This window comes from Notechis scutatus, chromosome 2, assembly GCF_049901735.1.
Source record: "Notechis scutatus isolate UNSWTSFEM ecotype Mainland chromosome 2, rNotScu1.2, whole genome shotgun sequence".
Classification (NCBI taxonomy): Eukaryota; Metazoa; Chordata; class Lepidosauria; order Squamata; family Elapidae; genus Notechis; species Notechis scutatus.
In genome coordinates, this window is record NC_142010.1 from 118,444,247 (window position 1) to 118,457,456 (window position 13,210).

Below are 13,210 nucleotides of genomic sequence, written 5' to 3' on the forward strand. Positions count from 1 at the left end.
ATTCGATGCTGGGCATCCAAGTGCCAGTGACAACTGATAACACCACAACCCTCCAAGATGATCCAATAGTGTCTCGAAAGGGCTCAGGAGAATTACAGGATGTATTCCTGACAGGTGCACTTTCCCTTAAATAGCAAAGCTGAGCAAGGGGCCATATAAAAGCCAGAGACATGGTTTAGGTTTTCAACAAGAATCTTGTCAGCTTCGAACAGAGGACATCTGGGGCAGGTAAGTACCTGCTGGGATATGCAATGCCTAAAAAAAGAGACAACCTGAATGGGGTTGTCACCAAGAGAAGAAGACCAGTGCAATTAAATTTTCGTCAAAGCACTGGAGTCATAATCAGGGAACGTTGTGCTCATTGCAAAAGGGAAGTTCTGAAACCAGGGAACCAAGTCAGTCCGTTAAGTTCTACAAGAATCATATGGTCCTTAGTTAACAGGTTAGGGCCACCATCCTAGTGATGTTTCAGAAGCGAAAAAGAAAGATATCTGATGGGATGAAACCATGTTGGATATAATTAAATCAGTAATATTTACATCCACAGCTTCACTGTGTGGCAACAATTCTGACAAGGCTATGGCCAACTAGAAGCTTACCTTCCTAGGAAAGTCAGCGAACACAAAACAAGCTATTACTTAAAGCCAAAACCATTGTCTGAAAGCAGTATTTCATGTGTTAATAGTAGCATTGCCGTTAGAAGGAATGGCATGAAAAGGTAGTGATTAATTCATATCGAATTTGTAATAGGTTAATATACTGTATATCCTATTCTTTGAATCCAGCTTTCTCCAATCCCACTTTTTGGGATGATGGGAGTTGTAATCCAACACATCTTGAAGAAACCAGGTTGAGGAAGGCTGGCTTATCCATATCCAAGACTCCAGATCTGTCTTTTCTTTTAGCTTATTGCAGCTCTGGCTGCTACTTCTGGTGATCCTGTGCCAACAGCTTGCTAAGTGCAGTTTTTTAATTAAGACAGAATAAATCAAGGCTGGCGAGGGGGTGGAAAATACTATTTTATATTTATTGTGCAGATAAATGTCAATGCTGCCTCGGAAAGAATTTTGGGAGAGAGTGATTTGCAAAAACGTGGGTGTGGAGAAAATACAGCTAAAATACTTATGATAATGAAGGAAAAGTTTGATGAAGCAAAAGGACAGGGAAAGTACAATCCAAACAAGGGGATCTTGGGGTCTGCTAAAAGCCAACAGATCCAAGCAAAATTATATTTTTGATGGCCTTAAAGCCAATAAAGGGTAGGAAAATGTAGAATTTGGGGGGGAAGCATATTAGATATGATGGCACACAATATCTCGCACACACAATCATTACAAGAGAGAACAATACTTTCTGCAGGGTGTCTTATTTTGATGAACAGCGCTGGTTATTTTTGTTTAAACATTGGACCAAATGTCAGATCTCACGTATCCCCATCTCATGCTTTCACCTGGGTTGTTTCCCTCTGCCTTTCTCTGAGCAGTGAACAGCCCAGCTTCCAAGGCAAACACCCCCTCTGAGAATGTCTGTTCTTTCCAAATTCAGGGAGGGAAGAATTGCTTTCCTAAATAAACTCTTGGCAGGCAGATCAGGGGGTCCATGGGGAAAGCTGAGTTATTTAGACTGAGCGTAATCCTAGAACAGGTTCACATCACAAGTTGTTGCCTTGTGAATATAAGACTCCCTAAGAGCAGAAGGGTCACCAGGCAGAGACGAGGGCCAGCGTTCTTCAGAGCACGCTGAGCTCCAGGACCAAACAACACTCTTGCCAGCAAAGAGCTTTAGATACCACAGCTCATGTTATTTGGCATTAAAAAAAAAGAGAGTAAACTTGGAACAGGGCTTCAGCCCTCTCCATCCCCATTTTATAAAGTGTAGTATTGAAGGCAAACTCTGCCTACAGCCTGGAGTTCGATCCTGACAAGGCTCAAGGTTGACTCATCCTTCCATCCTTCCGAGGTGGGTAAAATGAGGACCCAGACTGTTGGGGGCAACAGGCTGACTCTGTAAACCACTTAGAGAGGGCTGTAAAAGAAATGTGCAGTATATAAGCCTAAGTGCTATTGCTATTCCTAAATTTCACACTATACATGCAGGCTCCTGGTCCACACTACACTGTAATTGAATAATGACTCTTCAGGGGCTGCTTGTTCCCAGTCTCCAATTATCTCACTGCCCTGAAGCACAGCACTGGGTGTGAAGGAACAATTGGGACAGGCAACCAAGCACTGGGTAATCTTTCTCCCCAATGGCTCTTGAAAGAGCTCGTGTAGAGAGTTTACTCTGTAAAGGTCGCTTGTAAACAAACAAACTGATCTCATTGCCATTATGAACACCTTGGTGCCCTTTAAGGAGTGACCTGGGGACAGCTGCCATGGTTGCACCAGTTTGGCAGCCTCTCACCACAATGTCTTTTGATTGCCAGACTGAATCACTGTTTTTCTGATTTTTCCATCTGAGAAGCCACAGGTGGATGCAGCCCTGCTTCTCATCCAGCTGTGTACATACATTTTCTGGTCTTTTGCTGTTCCAACTTCTTTTTTAGGGCCTTGCAAGATGTTTGCAACCTTTTGTTTGCTATCAACCATTACTCCTAGTTGCATTTGCAACCTGCACAGTATTCTTCAAATGCTGAATGATCTTGGGGGCCTCGATCAAACAAACTATCGGTGATGATTCTTCTGTCATAACAATCTGATTTCAGCCTTTCTGGCTTCTGCTCCCCATCTTCCACTTGTAATATTATACTGAAAACGCAGCTTAGAAAAGTTTGGGAAGAAGATTGGATGGCTGGGTTTGCCTGAGAAATAGATGCCCTTGTGTTTAGAATATTAACTTGTCCAATTATCGGTAAATAGGAATTTGAAAAGGCTTTTTAAATGACGTCCGTGCAATCTAGAATAAGAATGACTTGGAAGGGTTGCCAGAAAATATGAATTGCTTACAGAGTAGTTCATTTTGTGGAAAAGGAAGAAGGAACTGCTAAATCACAATATTCATTCCTTGAATTAATCAATGAAGAGAAGACTGGAGACCTGACATTAGCTTGCCTATCCTTGAGAAGGAACAGCATTTTAGAATTTTCTCAGATACATACCACTTTGGTTATCAGATATCCTTGCATTTAAACTAAGAGTGATTGATGGATGGCATGGCTAGCTGACAGCTTGTGAATCTGCAGGCAGTTTCATCAGGCCTCCGAAGAACAAGGCAGAGATGTGGCAAGATACCATTTTACCTGGAAGAGAGCTTCAGCAATATTAAGGGACTTTCCTCATTCATATGCATAAATGATTTTTCCGGCTGACAGAGGAGAATATTTGCAGCTCAGGGTTGACATGAGGGGTCCTTTGTGCTCTGAGTTTGGTTGTTTTCTTGCAGATATTTCATTACCCAAACCCACATCATTAGTGCATCAAGGACACCCCACCCTGATTTTTCTGCTCTACAATAGCCCAAATATTCCAATATTAAAATATTAGATATACCTCTTTCATAATTTTTGATTGCAAGAGAGACTACCCCATTTAGACATGGCCTTCCCAGATCCCCTGTCCCACCCCACAGATTAGGCTACCACCTGGTCTTTTATCTCTTTTTCCATAAATGTCATTAGTAGCAATCTCCCCTTTGATCATTCATGCCCCTTTGCCATCCAGCCAATGGGCAGGGATTTCCATTTGTGTTATTAAATGAAGAATATGATGCAAAGTGTGGAAGTAAGTGTGACTCATATCAAAGTTCACCTCAGCTATCAGACACTTGGCTGCTGGCGATGGGGAAAGAGCCAGGGAGAATGAACTGCTGACAGTGTCATTGGCAAGATCAGTAGCTAGCTCAGTACAACAGGATTTACTGGAATTTGAAATCTGCCTGTGGTTTTAGCAGGCAATTGAAAGCTTTTTCTTTGGATTAAATGGAAGATAATCGCAGTAACCAATACTGTCCCTTCACTTAGAACTGAAATCTACTTTGGATTAATGGATTTTATCAGAGGAAATTGTTAGGAATTCCTGTTGTGCATGGGAATGAAAGCTGAAGGGCATAGTGCAAGATTTTCCAGGCTGTGCTTTCTTTCAAACTTTATCTGGAAAATAGTCTCCCCCACACAACTCTGCTTGGCCATCAACAGCTTCAGCAGAGTCTCATCCCACAATCCAGTCACTTCAGGTTGGAAAAATCCTTCTCAGTAGTTACCAGTTTTCAGAACTTCCTATCAAGGGAGACAATCTATTTCTATAGCAAACATATTTGTATTTGAGCAGGACTTTGATGTAAAAACAGACTTTTAGCTGTTGAAGTTGAGGGCACTATGTTGGAGGGGGAGGCTTAGAATGCATTTTTATAATTTCTATAACTTTTTAAAATTAATTTGTTGGCTGCCTTGATATCATCCATTGGCAGGGGAAAATAGACACGGATTTCATAAATAAATAATAAATAAATATTAATCCCAGCCAGCCAAGAAGCCAAAAAGATAAGTTGGGAAGGCTGACCTAGGGAATTGTCATAGGAAGACACAAATAGATCTGAACAGGGTCTTAAATATATAACCTGACTTGAGGCATGCAAACATGGGCAACATCCACAGTCCTCATAAATACAATCAGTGACAGAAATTATGCCTCTTCTCTAAAAAAAACAGAATTCAGCTCCCTTCTTATGCTTGAAAGCAAGACGTACAAAACTCTTTTGTTCTAGCACTTTGTCCTCTGGGGTATTATAACCCTAGTGCTAAATCAAAAAGATATTATATGTGACTTTTTGTCAAAAAAAAATCTTGATATGTTTATAAGAATATGAAAACAACATTAGAAACCATGGCAATAGTGGTGGCGGGAGCATCACTCGGAATGCTAAATTATGGATTAGCTTTACAAGAAGGAATTATTCTCTTCCTTCTCATCAGGATGGTTGAAATTAAAAGGTTGGAAGCTTTTCCATTCAGGATTTACCAGGATTTCGCATGAAGTCCAAAACTGGAGATGCTCATTAAATCATCACACCATAATTCAGGCTCATTTGGCTTCCGTGAAAAGAATCACATTAGGACACAGCAAGGTTGTTCCTGAATGTAATTGCAGTGACACATGTTGAAATGGTTCTTCTAGTCAACCAGCCATGCCTTCTTCTTTGCTACTATTTTCCCCAGCTCAATTTATTTTTCTCATTCTTGCTTTGCTCATTTCCTACCAGTATTATGTGACCTCCCCCAGGCAAACATATTTCTCATTGGGTTGTTTTGGGAAGTTTTGCACAACATTATTTTCCCCTCCTAAAGTTATTCCGATTTCTAGAAACTGCTATCTCTTGTTAGGGTGGATAATATCACTTGATTATTTTAGAGGGGTGCTGCCAATAAAACTGAACTGGAACAATATCCTTTGGAAGTACAGGTAGTCCTTGACTTACGACCAAAACTGAGCCCAAACTTTCTGTTAAGTGAGCTTTGCCCCATTTTACGATCTTTCTTATCCCAGTTGTTAAGTGCACCTGGCTTCCCCATTGATTTTACTTGTCAGAAGGTCACAGAAGGGGATCATATGACCCTGGGACACTGCAAACCGTCATAAATATGAACCAGTCGCCAAGCGTCTGAATTTGGATCAAGGAATCATGGGGATGATGCCATCAGTCGTAAGTGTGACAAATGGTCCCAAGTCACTTTTTTCAGTGCTGTTGTAACTTTGAACAGTCACTGAACAAACTGTTGTAAGTCTCTACTGTTTTAAAAGAACCTTCTTTAGAATTGGTTAGGATGTGTCAGACTCCCGCCGCTGCTGATGTGCAAGAAAGGAACTGCCACATTTTTTAATACTCCCCTAAATTCTTTTTTCTTTCTTTTTTTTACAATCAATAGCAGCATGGAAGATGATTTTGCTTGCCAAGTCAAGAAAATGGCCTTGGCCATGGGTACATCCCTGACGGACAAAGATCTCGACCTGTTGCCCTCAGAAATGAGGCACCATGGTAAGGAATGAAAGAAACCAAAATGGCTGAATGTACAGTAGATTCCTGAAGGATATCAGATATCACATCTGGATTGATAACCTGCATTCACATAAGCAGGTAGTCCTTGATCTATGAGCCCAAAATTTCTGTTTCTAAGTGAGACAGTTGTTAAGTAATATTTTGCCCCATTTTTATGACCTTTCTTGCCACAGTTGTTAAGAGAATCACTGCAGTTGTTAAGTTAGTAACATGGCTGTTGAGTGAATCTGGCTCCCCCCTTGACTTGTCTTGTCAGAAGATGGTTGCATGGATACTGGGACATGCAACCGTCATAAATACATGCCAGTTACCAAGTGTCCAAATTTTGATCATGGGGATGCTGCAACAGTCATCCGTGTGAAAAATGATCATAAGTCACTTTTTAAGCGCTGTTGTAAATTCAAACAATCTAAATGAATGGTTGTCCCATAGGAATAGAGAATCTCCATAGACCAGAGGTCTCCAAACTTGGCAACTTTAAGACTTGTGGATTTCAACTCCCAGAATTCTCCAGCCAGTTATGCTTCTGGGAGTTGAAGTCCACAAGTCTTAAAGTTGCCAAGTTTGAGGACCCCTGCCATAGACATTTAAATGAATGATTGTAGGTCACAGACGTCCAGTACTATAGTTTTCAATGTTAAATTTGGGCTTGTGTCTATCTGAGATGTGAAGTGAGCCATAGTTATGTTCTACATGTGAAAACAAGAGCTTCCACATTCAGTGTCAATAAAGTTCTGCAGGCCATATTTATATCATGCTAACAATTAAAAATTATCCGTTCTGTTGCAGCTTCATTCAATTACATCAAGTTCCTTGAATACATGCAGAAGTTTATGACATCAGACGAGAGGGAGATTCACTTGCGTAAAGCCTTCAAATTGCTTGACAAGGATGACAGTGGTTTCATTGAATGGAATGAAATCAAGTAAGATAATGTTGCTGTCTATTACTATGAAACATAAGGGGAAGTTAATAAGGGGCAGGTGTAGCTGCTTGCTTTATTTTACAGATGGAGAGGTACAAAATGTTGGAGTGGCATCAGCTTGTCATTGCACTTTTAATTTCATAAGCTACATTTGTTAATTTTTGAGGGGTTACATTCAGCTGGATTTAGCTGACTCCTGGACTTACCAGTTTTTAGAAGCTACTACAATCATGTTGGGAGTGCCAAAGCACTTCTGGGTTGAAAGGATTAGCCAGTGTCATCACCGATGCCTGGAGGACACCCAGTTGGGGGAGTCCTTTCATGTCCCTGCTAAGCCACCCACCAATGAGGTATCGATCTATCTATTCATGGTCACCTGCTTTCAAACTGCTGGGTTGGCAGGAATTGGAGCGAGTGACAGGAGCTCACCCTGTCCTGCAGCAGCAACCAGGTCTCGAATGCCAGCCTGCCAATCATCATACCAGCCTCCTAACCACTGCGCTAATTTTCTTCAAGGTTCTTTACAGGTGTTTCAAGCCATTGTTTGGCATCTTGTTTTGAGGTTTCAGGACTTATCTTTTCCAGGTTTTTCAAGGATTGTTGAAGCCATTTTTCCAGAACTGGTCTAGTTTTTCAGATGATGAGAGGCTTTCTAGAGATCCTTGAAGCCATTGTAATATATTTTGCACATGTCCTTCAAAGCACTGATTCTTGAGGTCTCCTATTTATTTTTTTTCAAGCCAACCATTATTCTTAGGGCATCTCAAAACTCTAGACTTCTGCATATCCTTAATACGTTTTAAGCCATTTAATGCATGCCTTTTAATACATGCTTTAAGCCATGTTTACAAATTAAATGAGTCCTATGATTAGAAATAGTCAGTCTGGCAACAAAAGTGCCCATAATCTCTCTCTGTGTCCCTCTCTCCCTCCCTCTCTCTCCCTCCCTCCCTCCCCCTCTCTCTCTCTCTCTTCCTCCCTCTTTCTCTCTTTCTCTCTCCTTTTGAAATCACATCAATAACTACATAAAATTAGTCTGAGTCATAACTTGACAGCTTTGCCAGAGATTATACAGCTATGATAGTGCATTTAGCATAAGGGTTAATCCTTATATTAAGTAATGAATATGACCAATCCTGTTTTCTGTAGATTCTGCCAGAATTAAGTGGATTGAAAAGCAGAATTGGAATTTCCTATAAAGGCTGTTCCGACTTCCTGTCGATTAAATAGAACGGAACTCTCACTGTAACAGTTAGGGAGAAAAGGTTAACAGACGCAACCTTTGCCAACTCATCATGTCCACCGCGCGTGTTGAATCCCATTACACGGCCTGTTCAAATTTTGTCTTCTGTTGCATCCAATTACCTTACACAGGACTAGATCCAACGTGCCTTCTTAAATAAAAAAGTGTCTTGTGTCTCATCATTTTACTCTGTTATATTTTTAGTCCATCTACTAATCACAATCTTAATTTCATACGACGATGTATTTTCAAAAGCCCACTGCATCCATATTTGCAGACATTTCAATTTTCCCATTTTTGTTTAAATCCTTTCCGGAGGTCAAGAGGAAAAGATAAATAAGGTGAGCAGAAATCCAGAGCAGGGAGAATAGCATAGCCCTGTGAAAGACAATAAACAGCATTCCTCAAGCACATGCTCCTTGTGATTATAGTTCCTGTCAGCCTGCCAGCCCATATAGTTAGGGGCAACAAGAGTTGTCATTCGACCCCTAGAGGACAACAGGTTGGGAGGAAGGGGGGGAATGAAGTTACATTATTCAGGTAAGTCAGAAGATTTATTTTTGGAACTGCTTTGCTCCTGGCTAATCTCAGTAAAAATGGGCAAGAAGGAAGAGATGAGAGGAGGAGGAGGAGGAGGAGGAGGAGAGTGATAATGATGATGATGGTGATGCAAAGATTGGGCACAGGGAGTTACTAAGCCCAATGTATCTCCCTTGCTGTGCCTCAATTTCCACCTCTCTCCCCGACAGGTACATCTTAGCCACAGTGCCGAGTAACATGCCAATTGTCCCCTTGTCAGACGAAGAAGCAGAAGCTGTGATCCAGGCAGCAGACACAGATGGCGATGGGAGGATTGATTTTCAAGGTGGGCAGAAACAGAACTTAAGAACAAAAGTATCACCTTTTTCAGAGAAAAGACTCACTCTTTTTTCGTGGACAGAAGACCACACAGAAAGCAGGCAGGGCCAAAACAAAAGCCAAATTTGATTTAGCTTGGAATTAAATTAAACAAATTAAATATTATCTGTGTAATTGTTCCCCATAGCAGAAATACAAATGCAGCTTTGTCATATTACAAAGAATCATTTATACTTTTAGACAGACTCCACGAGGTGCGAGCAACTTTTCTGAGACTATTCTGGCCTTCAATTGCTGTGACAAGCTTTTAAAGGAAAATGTGACTATTCTAAGGCAAATAATAAAGTATCAGAGTAGCCACTATTATGCAAAGCTCACCTCTAGGACAAGTTGTGAGGACAATATTAGAACTAGAAAGTCAGAAGAGCTTGTAACAGTGTTGGTTCAATTAAAAAGCAAGGATCGTGGAACGAGCAGCATATCCGCAGAAGAGAGTGACATCAAAATGGTGGGTGGGTGTGACTGGCTACAGAAAGAAAGACAAGAGACTTTCACACCACCTCCAAAAAGATGCTCTAGGTTCCCATGAAACAAATGGAGCTGGGAACTACAGCATAACGCAGAGGCATGGCTACATTAATTCCGACTTTTAATGGTCAGCTACTGCATATTTTACAAACATTATTAGATTAGAGCCAGTTATTTATTTCTTGGCACATTTTAATCCAATTAATTTAAAAGAACCACACACAACCTAGATCATCTTTACTTACAAAGCTCAGACCAATGTAGCCCAGAGTGATGGTTGAGGGCTGCTATTCCACACTACTACTCGCTGAAAACCATTGAAACAGCTATGACAGATGATTAACATCCGATGATAAAATTGTCACAGTTGGAGTCATTTTCCATAGAAATAAAGCACTGTAGGGTCCTCGGTGCTCTCTCAACTTGGTTGTTTGCTACCAGACATTTAATTACCCAACTATGTAACATCATCAGTGCAAATGAATGAAGACATTTGCTTCCTATTTATATAAGCAGCTTGCTCGGCCAGCTTTGCTGCTGGTAAAGTGAGCAAATAAAACATTGTTCTGCCTTTCTAAATTACTTCCCTCTGTAAACTATGAAGAGCTGCAACCTAGCTGAAAGAGAAGTAGCCATTCATCAGGTCGGATAGGAAATGGTCTCCCTACCCTCTATCCCATGAAAGATTTGTTCTTATATTTGGGGTGGGATTGAGGGGTGGGGAGAAGAAAGCGGGGAGTTACTGCCTTATATAATTTTTTTTAAATGCAAACTCTACTCATTCTGATTATCTTATTGCATTGCAGAGTTTAGTGACATGGTCACCAAGGAGAAGATTCCCGAGAAAAAATAGAGAAAAATAAATCCACCTCTTACTTCTCTGCTCAAAACTGGTGTCCTGGGCTGGGGTGGTTGTTGGGATCTGTTAGTATTTGTATCTCCAATCATCTTTTTTTTTCTTGAAGTACATTTTTTTTTTTGCAGGAAGATTTTTGGAGGGGGGGGCGCACACCTGAAGCTTGCTGAATGACCTCCGTAGTGCCCCAGAAACAAATCAAAGCATGCATTATATTTCTCTTTGTGGCCTCTTTTGGAACAAGCAGTTTGTTATGAAATGCCCTGCCCGATCTTTTGAATAGGTTCTTTCCTGGCTATGTTGCATGAGAACAGGAATATTTTCCTTAGCCTATACTTGCCCGGTGGAAGACATGTAGTTGTGGGGAAAGAACAAGGCCAGCTTTTTTTAGAACAACAATGAACAGAAGGTCTATCCTTCCCTATTCTTTGCTGCAACCTGCCCCCGTCCCTAGTCTTTATTCATTAAATTTACCAGTGCCCTGACTGCTCCCTTTGCCTTGAGGATTAAATCCTGTTTTCCTTGGCTCTGCCCTTTGGGGAAGTGGAGACCTGTTGGTGTGCAAAATATGCAGTGGGGACAGTTTTGGTTACAGAGAACATGGGACTGAATGACATTTGGATGAACATGTTCTGAAACCCCACCTCCTCCTAATGTCATGTTTTCCTCTCCTCTAAATCCTTTGCTGGCCTTGCAACACGGAACTAGAAATGCTTGCGTAGGTTTTATGCCACGAAAACAAAATGCTCCTGAAGCAAGTAAATGCCATATGTTTTAACCACATTGGCTGTAGCATACCTTTGTTTGACAATGCATTTGGTCATAGTGAAAAAGAGGTAAGGGGAAAACCGAAGATAGATGCATGCATGAAACCCTCTGAAGATCTATCACAAAAAAAGTCCTGAAATGGTGGTTCTTGTTTTCCTTTGCAAACCTAAGTGTCAATAAGGGGCATCATGGATTATGGTCAGTTCAAAGATTCACGACCAGAGTTGCTACTGAATTTAGCAACCGGGGGAGGAGGAAGAATCTTTCCAATGGCCATCACTCATTCAGAGAAAGACATTTCTGGAGGATTGCAAGTATGGGAGGAAAGCTTTCCGCACCTCAGTTTGTCCCAATGGGCTAATTCAGTCCTTCTAGATTCTGGTCACTGCTATGTCACTCAGGGAAGCCTATCTGCCTTCAAACATCTCCCGTAGCATCTGCCAAGCTTCTTTATTTTTAAATATTCACCTTTTATTTTTAAAATGAGCTTACAAAGGGGCAAGGAAAATTTAAATCTCATGCATAAATTGCATTTCCAAAAATGTCTCTGTGCCCACATTCATTTCATAGGCATATTTAGAAAGCAAGGAGGGGGCCTGTACACCAAATGCTTTATTGGGATAGGTGTCCTTTGTACAGGTGAAAAAATAGTGTGGGAAAATGGGGTGGTAAGACAGCAACAAAGCATCAACATCTATCCCCCAAGCCCCATGCTTTAACACAGCACCAATAGTCCAATACGAGGGTGGCAGGCAACAAAGCCAGTTGCCCATTTAAAAGAACAAAACCTTTGAACCTATGCAGTTTTATACTTGACTTAAATCAAAACATTTTAAGAATAAGTCACCCTGACATTAAACCATTTGGCTAGGAATTAGCATTCTGTTTCTTGCATAAAAGGGTAATATATATAAAAAGTATAATATATAAGTACCAGAGAAAGCAACTATCCTAAAATATTAAAAAGGTTTCTGATAATTAAAAAAAGAGTAGCAGTCAAATCTCATCTGACCAAACCACTATTTTCCATTGTGCCAATCTCTTGTTGTTGTCTAGATAATTTGAGAGAGCTCCACAGGTTTTGTAACTCCTCAAATGACACCATCTGGCCAAGTTCAAGATGGGAAACTAAACATGGTTGGTCAGGGTTAATATTTGGATGGGAAACCACCAGGAAATACCAAGTTCATAGGGAAGACTGGAAAGTTTTTGGTTTTTTTAAAAGTACAAAAGATAACAATGATAAACCCCTTTGGTCTTGAGAGCAAAAAACTACAGGGATGGCAGAGGGCTTTGGCCTTTAATCTGGAAGGAGAGCCAGATGTAACAGCATCATTTCCCCCCTATAATCTATAAGTCCCCCTTATAAGTCTAAGTGCTATAATCACTTCCTGCAGCTGATGCAATTTACATTCTTAAAAAGCTTCCAGTGCTGAATACAATTTTGCATTCACTTTTCTACACTTTGGTATTGCTTTGGAAACGTTGGGCTACAATTTCCACAATTCTAATATAGGCAGTCCTTGCTTAGTAATCTAGTTGGGACCGACAATTTCATTGCTAAGTACCGTGGTCACTAAGTAAAGCATTGCATGACCATGGTTTAGGATTTTGCTTCTGCATTCTCTATTAACTCTACTTCTTGTGAGCCAATGATGAAGCATCCAAACAGTGACTGTAATGGTCAGAACTGTGAGGATTGGTCACCAAGACTTTCTTTTTTTTTACATCTTTACATCAATTTTTAAAAAATCTTTACATCTTTTTTTTTACGTAATTACTTTGAATGGTAATTAAATGAGGCAGTCACGTTATGTGAAGGCTACCTGTACCTACTGTAGGCCTGTCTTGGTTCTGGGTGCCACAATTCCAATATATTTGGAGGATACCAAGTTGGAGAAGACTCAATTGTCATGTCTTTCACTGAAAGTAAAAGGATGGTTTTTAGCCCTTTTCAGCAGAGCCTTTTTTTACAACAACGCTGGTACAAGATTTGCCAAGTTCACTTCCCAGTAGGACAGGGGTGTCAAACTTGTGGTGT

The 13,210-nt window shown here is 40.7% G+C and overlaps 1 protein-coding gene across 2 annotated transcripts; it reads left to right on the forward strand.

The window, feature by feature from the left end:
* Window positions 1–10,435, forward strand: PVALEF (parvalbumin like EF-hand containing). Of its 2 annotated transcripts, none has more exons than XM_026675752.2 (5): window positions 1–228; window positions 5,861–5,970; window positions 6,781–6,916; window positions 8,909–9,024; window positions 10,352–10,435. In XM_026675752.2, exons 2-5 carry the CDS (start codon window positions 5,865–5,867, stop codon window positions 10,396–10,398), a joined length of 405 nt encoding a protein of 134 aa, XP_026531537.1. In that variant the 5' UTR covers window positions 1–228; window positions 5,861–5,864; the 3' UTR covers window positions 10,399–10,435. The 2 variants fall into 2 exon arrangements, with proteins under 2 accessions (XP_026531537.1, XP_087812113.1); XM_087955987.1 differs by lacking the exon at window positions 1–228 and adding an exon at window positions 1,687–1,959.
* The last annotated feature ends 2,775 nt before the right edge of the window (window positions 10,436–13,210 follow it).